Here is a 14,031-nt window from a genome sequence, read left to right as displayed (position 1 = left end):
CCCCGACGCGGCCCCGCCCCGCCCCCGCCGGTTCCTAGCGGAGCATGCGCAGCGGACAGCCCGCGAGACCCAGCCCTCGGCCGCGATCCCCGGAGGCCGTCAACGCCCACGGTCCCAGCGGTGACCCTGCCCTGGCGCTTCTGCCGGGTCCTCGACAGGAGTCCAATCGCCAGGTTCAGCGACGCTTCTGGAAAGCATGCGATCCAGGGCGCTGATGTGCACTACCCTGTGGGGCACCGAAATAGCTGAACGCTATTTAAGCCCGCAGCACGGATGTGATCAGCCCGGGGTTTAGCGCCTGGGTGAAAAGGAAACAAACTTGAGCTGCGGCCATGGGCTGCTGCTTCCATAAACTTAAGAGAGGACAGTGGCTGCTGCTCTCAATAGGCGAGGAGAGGGGACTAGGCCACCTTCCTCAACCCCCAAATAGAGAACTCAGATAAGACGTCAGCACGCTTCCTATGCCAGCGCAGCCTCCCGGCAACCTCCCTTCCCCGTTCTCAGTGCCTGGTCATCTCAGCCTTCCAGGCAGCGGCCACTGGCAAGTTAATGGGATCCTCTTCTTTGATCCTGGGGAAAGCCGGAGTGAATGAATAGTTGAAAACACAAAATTTAAGTGCCTATGGGCTAGGTCCTTTAAGACTTCAAAATATACTCAAATGCTTAAATTATGACAGCAAAGACTTAAGGAAGGTGTTGAGAACGGAGTTGACAGAAAATTAATACGTTACTTTGATAGCTTAGCAAAGGCCTGCAACAGCTTTATCAATAGAGTAGTGTGGCTTTTGCTGAAAGCAGCAGTTTTCTTCATGGAAGGAATTTTATAGCAGGGGCAAAATATATAGGAACAATGAAAAGGCTTTTAGAAAATTCCCTTAAGATGTTAATTATAGAATGATCTTGATCATTTGCACAAGAATTTTTCAAACACTTTTCAAATGTGTCAACTGAGCATCTTGTCTTAGCAGGGGAACGTGCTTAAAAATGCAACTTGCTTTTCTCTTCCTTGGTTTTTCTCAACAATTTCCAAATAAAATTCTGGCTTCAAATACTGGAATACGTTCATCCGATTGAGGTCTGAGAAAGAAGAAAATTAAAATTGAACAACTTGCTTTTTTCTTCCTTGATTTTTCTGAACAGCTTCCATGGAAACTTTTGCCTCATACAGTGGAATGGGTTCATCCAACTGAGGTCTGAGAAGGAATGAAATTAGAAATGTCAGGTCAAGTTAAAGATAAGTAGAACAAATGGGGTGGTATATGACAAATGCTAGTGCTCAAATCTATTACTTTATTAATTTTTTGAGACAGAGTCTGGCTCTGTCGCCCAGGCTGGAGTGCAGTGGCACGATCTCAGCTCACTGCAACCTCCAACTCCCAGGTTCAAGCGATTCTCATACTTCAGCCTCCTGAGTAGCTGGGATTACAGGTATGCACCATCAAGCCTGGCTAATTTTTGTATTTTTAGTAGAGATGGGTTTCACCATGTTGGCCAGGCTGGTCTTGAACTCCTGGCCTCAAGTGATGTGCCTACCTCAGCCTCCCAAAGTGCTGGGATTACAGGCATGAGCCACTGCACCCGGCCTCAAATCTATTACTTTAAGTAATTCAAACAAATTTGTCCATTAGTGTTTCCAATGTTAAAAGTGGTTAAGTTTTGAAGGAAAAAAATTATCTTCTTTATTTACTACCTCTTTTTTTTTGAGACAGAGTTTCTCTCGTTGCCCAGGCTGGAGTGCAAAGGTGAGATCTTGGCTCACTGCAACCTCCACCTCCCAGGTTCAAGCAATTCTCCTGTCCCAGCCTCCCCAGTAGCTGGGATTATGGGTGCTTGCCACCAGGCTCAGCTAATTTTTGTATTTTTAGTAGAGACAGGGTTTTGCCATGTTGGCCAGGCTGGTCTTGAACTCCTGACCTCAGGTGATCCACCCGCTTCAGCCTCCCAAAGTGCTGAGATTACAGGGGTGAGCCACTGCGCCCGGCCTACTCCCTCTTTTATAAGTGATAAACATACTCAACTTTAAACAAATATACCATGGTTTTCTCTCCTTCAAGCTATTAGTTATTTCAAGTTGCTTTGGGAGGGGTGATGAGGAAAAGCAAAGGGTGAGGTACACTATATAATGGAGTGAGGAAAACTCACAAGCCACTTCTATCTCTAGAAGTACCTACTGGTGTGCCACCAGATGCACTTTGATAAATATTAAAGAGCAGCTATTTATCTAAATGAAATATAAGGTCAGTGCAAAAGTAATTACAGTTTCTGCCACTACTTTCAATGGCAAAAACCACAATTATGTTTGCACCAACCTAATAATACAATATAGAGGCAACAGGCACATGGCGAGAGCTAAAACAAAAATGGGACTGCCTGCCTTAGCTCCTTGAAAATAGAAAAACAAGAACAATGATTTGGTTACTTTAGCATACCTGAAAACACCAGTTGATAACTTCTCCATCACATCCTTTAAGATACGTAGCTGGAAGGATTGTTAAGGTGGCAATGTAAAGGAGAATTAAATAAAACCATTCAATAAGCAGAGGATGCCAGGCAGGTCACTTTCTCTTGTTTCAAGTTTTGTACTCTCAGAGATTTAACAAGTTAAAGAAATTCTGGAGGACATCAAGTTTAGCTCTAAAACAGGGAAGTGATTTGAGAGTTGGTGGTGTAACAGAGCCTAAATTTCCAAGAACAAGGGACAAAAGCAGCAAGTCAAGCCTGGTGCTTATCCTAAGTGCTCACCACTATTATCTAAATGGATGGGAATGAAATAGTGTCTAGTCGTCATTTCTATATTACATATAGCATTTTAAGTTAAAAATAATTTTAGCACTTACATATCTTACTTTAGATGTACATTTGTTGACCAGGCTGGTTGGTAATAGGCTCAAAATTTGTTTGCAGAAGCCAGTAAACTTTGTGTGTGTATGATATACAGTCATCCCTCAGCATCCATGAAGGATTGGTTCCAGGACCCCCATGAAGACCAAAATCTCCAGATACTCAAGTACCTTACAGAAAATAGCACAGCAGGTTGGGAAACAAGGCTCTCTATAAAAAATTTAAAAATTAGCCAGGCATGGTGGCATGTGCCTGTTTCCCCAGCTACTGGGGAGGCCGAGGCAGGAGGATCCCTTGAGCACATGGGTTTGAGGTTACACTGAGCTGGAGGTTACACTAAGCACTGCACTCCAGCCAGGGCAACAAGCAAGACCCTGTCTCAAAAAAAAAAAAAAAAAAAAAAAAAGGTGTATTTGCATATAACCGAGGCACAATTCCATTATACGTTAAGTCATCTCTATGTTACTTATAATACCTAACGCAATGTAAATACTATGTAGGTAGTGGTTATACTGTTTTTTTTATTGTTGTATTATTACTTTTTCAGAGTTTTTTTTTTTTTTTTTTTTTGGAAACAGGGTCTCCCTGTGTGGCCCAGGCTAGAATGCATGATCATGCTCACTGCAGCATTAACCTCTCAGGCTCTAGTGATGCTCAGCCTCCCAAGCAGCTAGGACCACAGCGATTCACTGCTACAACAGGTTAATTTATTTTATTTTATTTTTTTGTATAGACAGGGTCTCCCTATATAGCCTGGACTGGTCTCAAACTCCTGAGATGAAGCCATCCTCCTGCCTCAGCCTCCCAAAGTGTTGGGATTACAGGCATGAGCCACTGCCCCCGGCCTCCAAATATTTTTGATCTTTGATTCGTTGAATCCCTGGATGTGGAACCCTCAGATACAGGGGGCTGTATGTCACTAAGAGAATCAGAAAATGATGTAAAAATCAAAGAAAAATCTATCTTGCTAATTTAATTGAAATTATAATATTAAGATCAAAATGCTATGTAATTGCCAGTACTTCTGAATTATTTATGGCCTAGAATGACACAGTTGGAAGGAGATGTCTCTCTTAAATAACAAGCAGCAACTTAGCTTGTATGAACTGAATGAGGAGGGTTTGGACAAGTGAGGACTACAGTATGATTCAGAACTTTAGAAAATGCAAATTAGGGCTGGGCGCAGTGGCTCACACCTGTAATCCCAGGACTTTGGAAGGCTGAAGCAGGTGGATCACCTGAGGTCAAGAGTTCGAGACCAGCCTGACCAATATGACAAAATCCTACCTCTACTAAAAATACAAAAATTAGCCAGGCATGGTGGCATGCGCCTACAGTCTCAGCTACTTGGGAGGCTGAGACAGGAGAATTGCTTGAACGTGGGAGACAGAGGTTGCAGTGAGCCGAGATGGCGCCACTTCACTCCAGCCTTGGTGACAGAGCGAGACTCCGTCTCAAAAAAAAAAAAAAAAGAAAATGCAAAATAGAAAATATAAGTCATGTAAAAATATTTTTAAAAGGAAACTGAAGAATATAAATTTACTAATTCACATCCCTGCAAGTTCCCTTCCTACTGCTGTTAATAAAATTCTCACCTGTGTGCATAGCATATATTTCTGATTCTGGAAAATGTACAGTATTTCATATACACATTTCATGTTTCAACTTGGTCCAAGGATTTGTCAAATAGGTTAAAACTGCCTTCTTATTGGGAGAGGTAGTTTGAGAGAATTAAGTTATATACAGCAAAGCAGTCAGTCTAGTTTCCAACATGTAAGATTCAAAACTAATAGCTACATAGTATTCCAATGTTAACTAATGTTACTTTTATTTTTTATTTTTATTTTTTTTTGAGATGGAGCCTTGCTCTGTGGCCCAGGCTGGAGTGCAGTGGCCAGATCTCAGCTCACTGCAAGCTCCACCTCCCAGGTTCACGCCATTCTCCTGCCTCAGCCTCCCGAGTAGCTGGGACTACAGGCGCCTGCCACCTCGCCCGGCTAGTTTTTTGTATTTTTTTTTTAGTAGAGACAGGGTTTCACCGTGTTAACCAGGATGGTCTCGATCTCCTGACCTCGTGATCCGCCCATCTCGGCCTCCCAAAGTGCTGGGATTACAGGCTTGAGCCACCGCGCCTGGCCTAATGTTACTTTTAATAGCCACGTGGTATTCTCTACTGTAGCATCACTCCATGTTATTCTTAATAATTACAATGTTACTGGGTTGGACATATACTTTTTTTTTTTTTGAGATGGAGTCTCGCACTGTCTCCAGGCTAGAGTGCAGTGGCGCAATCTCAGCTCACTGCAACCTGCGCCACCCAGATTCAAGCAATTCCCCTGCCTCAGCCTCTGGAGTAGCTGGGACTACAGGCGTGTGCCACCATGCCTGACTAATTTTTTTTTTTTTGGTATTTTTAGTAGAAACGGGGGTTTTATCATGTTAGCCAGGATGGTCTCGATTTCCTGACTTCGTGATCTGCCCAACTCAGCCTCCCAAAGTGCTGGGATTACAGGCATGAGCTACTGCACCAGCCCATGTACCTTTTTAAAAAATGACATTAATTAAAAATCCTTTTAGAAAGTTAAATCTAATTTTCAAATTTAATAGGAAATATTTAATCAGAAACAACTTTAAATTCATACATGCACTACAAGAAGGAGTTTTGAAATCTACTCCTTAAAACTCAATACATGCAGTATACTAATTGTGTAACTTTTTTTTTGGAGAGGAGTCTCGCTCTGGCACCAGGCTGTAGTGCAGCAGCACGATCTCAGGTCACTGAAACCTCTGCCTCCCAGGCTCAAGTGATTCTCCTGCCTCAGCCTCATGAGTAGCTGGGACTACAGGCGCGTGCCACCACGCCCGGCCTACATAACTATTTTAAAGCTCTGAATAAATTCTGTCATTGCTCCCGGAGGGAACTGGCCTTTATATATATCACACATATATGACTAGGCACATTTAAGAAATGTAAAGTATGATATTCACTAGAGACAAGTGTAAGGCTATGTAAATCTTTCTTCAGAAACACACGTATGCTCTATCAAGTAATGATAACTTATTTTTTTTTATCCAATACATTAAAACTTTTACCAAGTGCTGCTGCCTCTAAGCCAGAGATTTTAGAAATAAAAGCAATTCTTTTTTTTTTTTTTTTTTTTTGAGACGGAGTCTTGTTCTGCCGCCCAGGCTGGAGTGCAGTGGCTGGATCTCAGGTCACTGCAAGCTCCGCCTCCCGGGTTCACGCCATTCTCCTGCCTCAGCCTCCCGAGTAGCTGGGACTACAGGCGCCCGCCTCGTCGCCCGGCTAGTTTTTTGTATTTTCTATCAGAGACGGGGTTTCACCGTAGTAGCCAGGATGGTCTCGATCTCCTGACCTCGTGATCCGCCCGTCTCGGCCTCCCAAAGTGCTGGGATTACAGGCTTGAGCCACCGCGCCCGGCCGAATAAAAGGAATTCTTAAGTTGACCTTACTCTAAAGAGATTTGGACCTTTCTTTTTGAAATTGTTTGTATATTCCAAACTTTTTTTTTGAGACGGAGTCTCGCTGCCTCCCAGGCTGGAGCGCAGTGGCTAGATCTCGGCTCACTGCAAGCCCCGCCTCTCGGGTTCACGCCATTTTCCTGCCTCAGCCTCCCAAGTAGATGGAACTACAGGCACCCACCACCATGCCCGGCTAATTTTTTGTATTTTTAGTAGAGACGGGGTTTCACCGTGTTAGCCAGGTTAGTCTCGATCTCCTGACCTCGTGATCCGCCCACCTCGGCCTTCCAAAGTGCTAGGATTACAGGCGTGAGCCGCCGCGTCCGGCATATTCCAAACTTTTTATTATTTTTACTCAACTGGAATGATTTGGCTTCAGTCACACCAGACTTATCTCTGAATGACTTCTGTTTCAAAACTCAAACCCATCTTCATTTGATAAAGATTTCCTAGCATTGATATTTATAAAACACTCCACAAACTCTTTAATTTAGAAAAGTATTCTGAAATGTTTCTGCGCAATGGCACCATCATAGGAGTAAGTGTGCAACCTTTCAAGGTGATGTGTAATTTCCTTAACGTCAGGTTAAAAACAAAATTTTTCACGTATCTTATGGCTTATCTCCATTCAGAAAGGAGAGAGACTGCCTGAGTGTGATTCTTGTTCCGCCACTTGCTCCATCCTTGAGTCTGTATCAACATCTCTATGCTTCAGTTTCTTCACCTGTGAAATGGGGATGATAACAGTACTTACATCTCAAAAGGTTGCTTTAATGTTTAAATTAATACTTGCAAGGCACTTGCAACACTGTTTGGCATACTTAAGGAAACTTAACTGCTATTATTATTTCCTATTATCGTAATGAAAGAACTTAGTACAGTACAAGGTTTCAAGCCAGAAACTCAAATCAGTCGATAAAAAGGATATAAAGATAATTTCCCTGTTGTACATTTGACAAATTCCAAACTTCATCATTCAGGAAAGCTAACGTTGCTCCCTTGAGGAAAAGGCAATGGCTATCTGGAGGATCCAACTTGGATAGAATAAAACAAAGACTAATCAATTATTGTGAGTTTAACAGCAGGATGATTGGTATCTTGAGTCAGAAAAACTTCTACACAAATTAAATGATGTCCAAATCACAAAAATATGCACATAAATAACATTTAATAACATGTAAATGATAATATTTTCTATTTCCTGGTCCAAAACGATGAAACAGCGAGGTGATAAGTATATGGCAGATGCAAGGCCAATCTAGAATCCTGGTGATGAAGTGGTAGGGGTGTGTGTGTGTCTTTTCTCACTATCTTCATGAGGGTGTTGGAAAATCAGTGAAGATTGGTATGTAAGAATTATGGTATTTGCATATCAGCCATCATGTAAATATGTAACTAGAATGCTGAAAAATATAACCTTGAGAGATAACATACATAAACGTGTATAGTAATTCCAGTTTGAATAATTAGGAAATTGTGATAATTTTATATGGAAATATTTTGCTAAGTATATGTCAACGATGTTACCAAGAAAAAAATGCTATCTGAAATACTATTAAAAATTCATGTTGGGCGTGGTGTCTCACGCCTGTAATTCCAACACTTTGGTAGGCTGAGGCAGGTGGATCACCTGAGGTCAGAAGTTCAAGACCAGCCTGGTCAACATGGTGAAACCCCATCTCTACTAAATACACAAAAATTAGTCTTGCATGGTGGCAGGCGCCTGTAATCCTAGCTACTCAGGAAGCTGAGGCAGGAGAATCGCTTGAACCCGGGAGGCAGAGTTTACAATGAGCTGAGATCGTGCCATTGTGCTCCAGCCTGGACAACAAGAGTGAAACTTCGTTTCAAGAAAAAATCATAAGTCACATGTCTAAATCACTAAATAAAATTATACTTCATTGCTGAAAGTATGTCTCTGCTAGGCAGTATTTCAACAATTTGGCCAACATGTTGCTAAAGTAAAAAAAAGCTACATTTCTACATATAAAATATGTAGCTACATATAAAATATGGAATGAAAAATAAAGGTAAATTTATGATTCAGATTTTCCTTTTTTCTGAGAGAGAGTCTCACTCTGTGACCCAGGCTGGTGTAGAGTGGCGCAATCTCAGCTCACTACAACCTCCGCCTCCCAGGTTCAAGCAATTCTCGTGCCTCAGCCCTCAGCCTCCCAAGGAGCTGGGAATATAAGCTTGTGCCACCATGCCTAGCTAATTTTTGTATTTTTTCTAGAGACAGGGTTTCACCATGTTGGCCAGGCTGGTCTTGAACTCCTGGCCTCAAGTGATCTACCCGCCTCGGCCTCCCATAGTGCTGGAATTATAGATGTGAGTCACTGTACCTGGACCAGATTTTATACTAATTTAGTCATACCTTGCCTCAAATAACTTAGACTTTATTGTTAATTACACCCCTTTGGTGTAATGGTAATGCTTTATGGTTTCTGAATACCTGAAGGTTTTCTTCTGTTGTTACCCAGTGGCCTCCAACACCAAGAAGTGTGATGATATCATGTTTATGTGGTAGTAGTTGTAGTTTTACAGCTGGTTCATCATCTTTACTATACAATCTCACTTGCAAGGGAATAGTTTAAAAAAAAAACAAGAGAGAGAGAAGAAATATATTTTATAATAATCTGACAAAAATTTATTCTTCAAACAAGTTCTTATTTATTTAGAGACAAAGTCTTACTATGTTGCCCAGGCTGGCCTGGACTCCAGCAATCCTCCAGCCTTAGCCTCATGAGTTGGGACTACAGGCGCAGACCACTGTGTCCAGCACTCTCTTTACTTTTTAATGTACGAATGAGGAAACATTTTTCTTAGAAAAAGCAACACACAATGTATTCTGATGCCATAAAATCTACTTTTTGCATTAAACTGATCATAAAATTTACTCTACATTTAATTATAATTTATTGTAAATCTATTTATTATAGAAATAAATAAAGATAAAAAATCTATCTTCATTTGAAAACCAGGCAAGGTAATGTAACACATAACCAAATCTGATAATTAACACTGATAGCTTAGTATAGTGAGATGAGTGGATTCCCAGTTAAAAAAGTCAGACTCAGGATAGTCTTGAGATAATTACTGAAATGTCCATGTGAAAAAATGATGCAATAAAGCATGTATTTACTTCCACTGACAGATTATCCTGAGCTATTTTCAAATCTTAGAAAATACTGGTTTAAAAAACCACACGATAGTCATCCATGATTCTCAAATTAGAAGATAAATTCTACCAAAGTATAAATAGAAGCGCTTTGCAGGCTTGTAAAACCTATCCTTTAGGAGTCATGCTATTACTTAAGTGTGTTCAGAGTAAGTGTTAAAAAGATACTGGTTAAACTAAAAATATTCAACAAAAGTGAAACTGGAACAAACTTTGGCATTTTCCAAATAGAGACTGCGGACATCAACTATCCAATAGAAGGCAGCCACACACAGCAGATGGGACTGAAAAGGCATCACAATGATGCTGTGTTATCTGGGAACCACCGAGGAGGCCATGTTTCTAGATTTCTTGTAGCGATATGTCATTTGTTACTCTAATGTCTACACCAAGCTTGTCCAACCTGCAGTCTGCCCAGGATGGCTTTAAATGCGGCCCACACAAATTCGTAACTTTCTGAAAACATTGTAAGACATTTTTGAGATTTTATTTATTTATTTATTTTTTTAGCTCATCAGATATCATTAGTGTTAATGTATTTTATGTGTGGCCTAAGACAATCCTTCTTCCAACGTGGCCAGGGAAGCGACACCCCTGGTCAACACTGTAAAAGATAAACATGTTCTCTCTTACATACAGTACTTACAATGAGAATAAGGTGGAAGTTCCAATTTAAATTAAAAAGTCTTTAGTTAAAGACAAAACCCAAAACTCAACATCCAGTTTAATAAGTGCATTAATAATTATGCCCTAAATTTTTTTCTTAAATTCATCAAACTAAAAAAACTACACAGGCTACTAATTTCATAAGGTACCTACCTCCAGCATCTAGGACAATATCTACTCCCAGGCCACCTGTTTCTTCCAAACAGCTTTCAGCAACATGAACTTTCCCATTAGATACATCAATCACTCGGGCTGTAAAGGACAGGAAATCAGGCAATTGTACTGTTCTGTATGTGATCAACACAAATAAATCAGGGAAAAAGAAAAAGAAAAGCAAATAAATATCTATTCTCCGAAATGAGTTAAGCAATTCAAATAATTACTGAATTTAAAGGGAGAAAGTCAATTTAAATTATACTTTTTTCTCATCTAACCCAATATGGGATATAGCAGTCTAAACGAAGAGACCTATATATTTAATAAAATTAAAATGCGAACATTTTGAGGAGAAGGTGATCCAAGGCTGGTCTGTTGACACAGAGCACTATTTTCTACAGGTATAGGATATGTTGCCAGAATTAGGAATCTGAAAACACAGAGGTACATATATAAGAAGACATGAACTGGAAGATTAAGTCAGTTTCTTTCTTTTTTTTTTTTTCCTAGACAGGGTCTCACTCCATTGCCTAGGATACAGTGCAGTGGCGTGATCACAGCCCACTGCAGCCTTCAACTCCTGGGTTCAAGCAATCCTCCTGCCCTAGCCTCCCAAGTAGCTAGGACTACAGGTACATGCCACCATGCCTGGCTAATTTTTTAAAATTTTTTTGTAGGGACAGGGTCTTGCTATGTTGCCTAAGCTATTTTTGAACTCTTGGCCTCATGTGATCCTCCTGCCTTGGCCTCCTAAATCCCTGGGATTATAGGTGTGAGCCACCACCCCCAGCTAGATTAAGTAGTTTCTCAAGTATGTTCATATTTAGTAGTCTTTAGAGCTAAAAAGCATCAAAATATACAGATGATGCTCATCTTTATGATGGGCTACATCCCAATATACCCACTGTAAGTCAAAAATACACTTAATATCCAATAAACCCATCATAACATTTTAAAAATCCTAAATCAAAACACTGTCAGCTGGGAACAGTCTGTATTTGTATAATAAGGTAATTATCTACTAGAGGCTGTTTCACCCTTTCTCAGTCATAGAAATCCCCCTCTCTTCCTCACTTACTCTCCCAAATGAAGAAAAAATCTTAAAGCTAAGGAAAAGGAACATGATTTTTAGGAGAGTCAGTACAAATGAAATAGATTTTAACTGGCTGCATTAAAGGATATTAGTAGTATCATATTAATTGAATATAAATTATTGACAGAATTAAAAATAATTCTCAGAATTTTGAACTGGCAAATAACAACATGTTTGTATTTCCTTTCTGTATCTTTTAACACCTTCTAGTTGAAGAGAATTCCTCTTAGAGCTGCCCAGATTAGTGGTGTAGTCCAACAGAGTAATCTAGGATTTGGAGGGAAGGAGGAAGAGGACAAAAGGGAAAGGGGACAAAGTAATCTAGGAAAGGCAAATTAACAAATAAGAAATTTTCCCTTCATTCATGTTCTTTTTATTCACACCATTCATGCTTTTTTTTTTTTTTTTTTTTGAGATGGAGTCTCGCTGTGTCACCCAGGCTAGAGTGCAGTGGCGTGATCTCGGCTCACTGCAAGCTCCGCCTCCTAGGTTCATGCCATTCTCCTCCCTCAGCCTCCCGAGTAGCTGGGACCACAGGTGCCTGCCACCACACTGGTTCATTTTTTTTTATTTTTAGTAGAGATGGGTTTCACCATGTTAGCCAGGATGGTCTCGATCTCCTGACCTTGTGATCCGCCCGCTTCGGCCTCCCAAAGTGCTGGGATTACAGGTGTAAGCCACTGTGCCTGGCCCATTCATGCTTTTTTTCTTTTGAGGCGGACTCTCACTCTGTTGCCCAGACTGGAATGCAATGATATGATCTCGACTCACTGCAACCTCCACCTCCCGGGTTCTAGCAATTCTCCTGCCTTAGCCTCCTGAGTAGCTGGGATTATAGGCACCTGCTACCACGACAAGCTAATTTTTGTATTTTTAATAGAGATGGGGTTTCCTCATGTTGGCCAGGCTGGTCTTGAACTCCTGACCTCAAGTGATCCACCTGCCTCAGCTCCCAAAGTGCTGGGATTACAGGTGTGAGCCACGACGCCCAGCCTGTGCTCTCTTTCTCCATTCTATTTTCAAATCTCTTCTTTTTCCTTTTCTCTTCCTTTCTTCAGCCCCTGTATTGCCATCCTTCTATTTCTTGGTTATCTCTGTCACAAGCATAACGGAACAATGGAAATTAATGTCAGGCCTGGGTTCAAATCTCATTCCAGTCCTTTACTAGGTGTATATCCTTGGAGAAGCTAGTTCTCTGAGGCTTGTGTCTAGTTCTTCTGCACCCAGCCTGCATCAGGTGTTTCTAAACTGCATCAAAGTTCACCTAATTCAAAGTTGAGTAAATTGTTGAAAACAATGGGGCAAAGAGGAAAAAACAATGAAAAATGTAAGTTTACAAAAAATATGAGTAATTAAAATTAAAACTATCACTTAAGTAAATTGGGGCTGGATATGGTGGCTCATGCCTGTAATTCCAGCACTTTGGGAGGCCAAGGTGGGTGCATTGCTTGAGCTCAAAAGTTTCATACCAGCCTAGGCAACATGGCTAAACCCATCTCTACAAAAAATACAAAAAATTAGCCGGGCGTGATGGCATATGCCTGTAAGTCCCAGCTACTCAGGTGGCTGAGGTGGGAGGATCACCTGACCCTGGGGAGGTCCATACTGCAGTGAGCCATGATTGTGCCACTGTACTCCAGCTGGGTGACAGAGTGAGACCCTGTCTCAAAAAACAAAAAAAAAGTAAATTGGGAGATAGCACATACACTGCATTTTGAAACTGACTTTCGGTTGGGATTTTATAAATTTTTTTTTTTTTTAAGATTATATATAGATGAGGTCTTCTATGTTGCTCAGGCTGGTCTCAAACTTCTGGGCTCAAGTGATCCTCCCACCCTGGCCTCCCAAGGTGCTGGGGTTACAGTTGTGGGCCACTGCACCTGGCCAAGGATTTTGTACTTGGTTTTACAAGTACATTTTTAAAGGTGATTTTCCTCCAAAATTTCTTGTTTTAAAGTCTGTGCTCATAATATTACCCACCTATGGGAGGTCTGAATCTTTCAAGGCACTGCTTATCTTCAAGGCTGCATGCTGTTGAAATCACTTTGGCTCCTCTATGATGTGCTAACTGAATAGCTATCGTACCAAACGTCTGTGTAGAAAAAAAATATACAGTGGGTGTATGGTTATAGGGCAGAGGCTATATCGAATTGATTTCTTTATATTATTTAATGAAGTGTAATTATTTAGTGTTACTTTAGTATATTTTAAAATGTTATCTAATAGGAAAAGAGCAAAGTTATGGGCAATTTTAATAGGGGAAATATTTGATTGACTTTCTTCTTTACAAGGGGTGGTGGAAAGGCTGCACGCCACAAGCTGTCACTCAGTCTGACCACAGCACATAATTTCAAGGATGGAGGGTCACATTCAGACACATGGCCTTGCAAAGAGAAAACTGGGCCTTGTCAGTATGATGGTCTAAGATAATTATATACTATATATGGGAGTCCAGCTACCTCTCTGTGAACATCAAAACACTTCAAAAGCTCCATCCTGTTCAGACCCATGCGGTAAGTTTGGGGAAACACTACTATCCTGATGTTGGACATCAGGCTGAAGCCAATGCTGAAGACAGCTCTGCCTTTTCTTCAAAAAAAAGCAGGAAGAA

At 41.0% G+C, this 14,031-nt stretch overlaps 1 protein-coding gene across 5 annotated transcripts in view; it reads right to left on the bottom strand.

The window, feature by feature from the left end:
• Nucleotides 1-177: 177 nt before the first annotated feature.
• The window catches only part of CRYZL1 (crystallin zeta like 1), a 49,491-nt gene continuing 35,637 nt past the window's right edge, over nucleotides 178-14,031 (bottom strand). Inside the window, exons 8-14 of one of the 5 annotated variants that reach the window (XM_023190840.2) lie at nucleotides 13,401-13,512; nucleotides 10,325-10,423; nucleotides 8,780-8,901; nucleotides 7,253-7,358; nucleotides 2,430-2,475; nucleotides 1,113-1,193; nucleotides 178-298 (exon numbers count right to left, since the gene is read on the bottom strand). In XM_023190840.2, coding sequence (XP_023046608.2) covers nucleotides 292-298; nucleotides 1,113-1,193; nucleotides 2,430-2,475; nucleotides 7,253-7,358; nucleotides 8,780-8,901; nucleotides 10,325-10,423; nucleotides 13,401-13,512 — 573 coding nt within the window. In that variant the 3' untranslated portion in view covers nucleotides 178-291. Of the gene's footprint in view, nucleotides 299-611; nucleotides 1,194-2,429; nucleotides 2,480-6,652; nucleotides 7,049-7,074; nucleotides 7,135-7,252; nucleotides 7,359-8,779; nucleotides 8,902-10,324; nucleotides 10,424-13,400; nucleotides 13,513-14,031 lie in introns of those variants that run through there. The other 4 variants (XM_023190845.2, XM_023190834.3, XM_023190858.2 and 1 more) reach the window with 4 other exon arrangements.

This window comes from Piliocolobus tephrosceles, chromosome 19, assembly GCF_002776525.5.
Source record: "Piliocolobus tephrosceles isolate RC106 chromosome 19, ASM277652v3, whole genome shotgun sequence".
NCBI classification, from domain to species: Eukaryota; Metazoa; Chordata; class Mammalia; order Primates; family Cercopithecidae; genus Piliocolobus; species Piliocolobus tephrosceles.
Note: the sequence above shows the minus strand (reverse complement) of the source record. Positions and strands in the feature narration are given on the sequence as shown.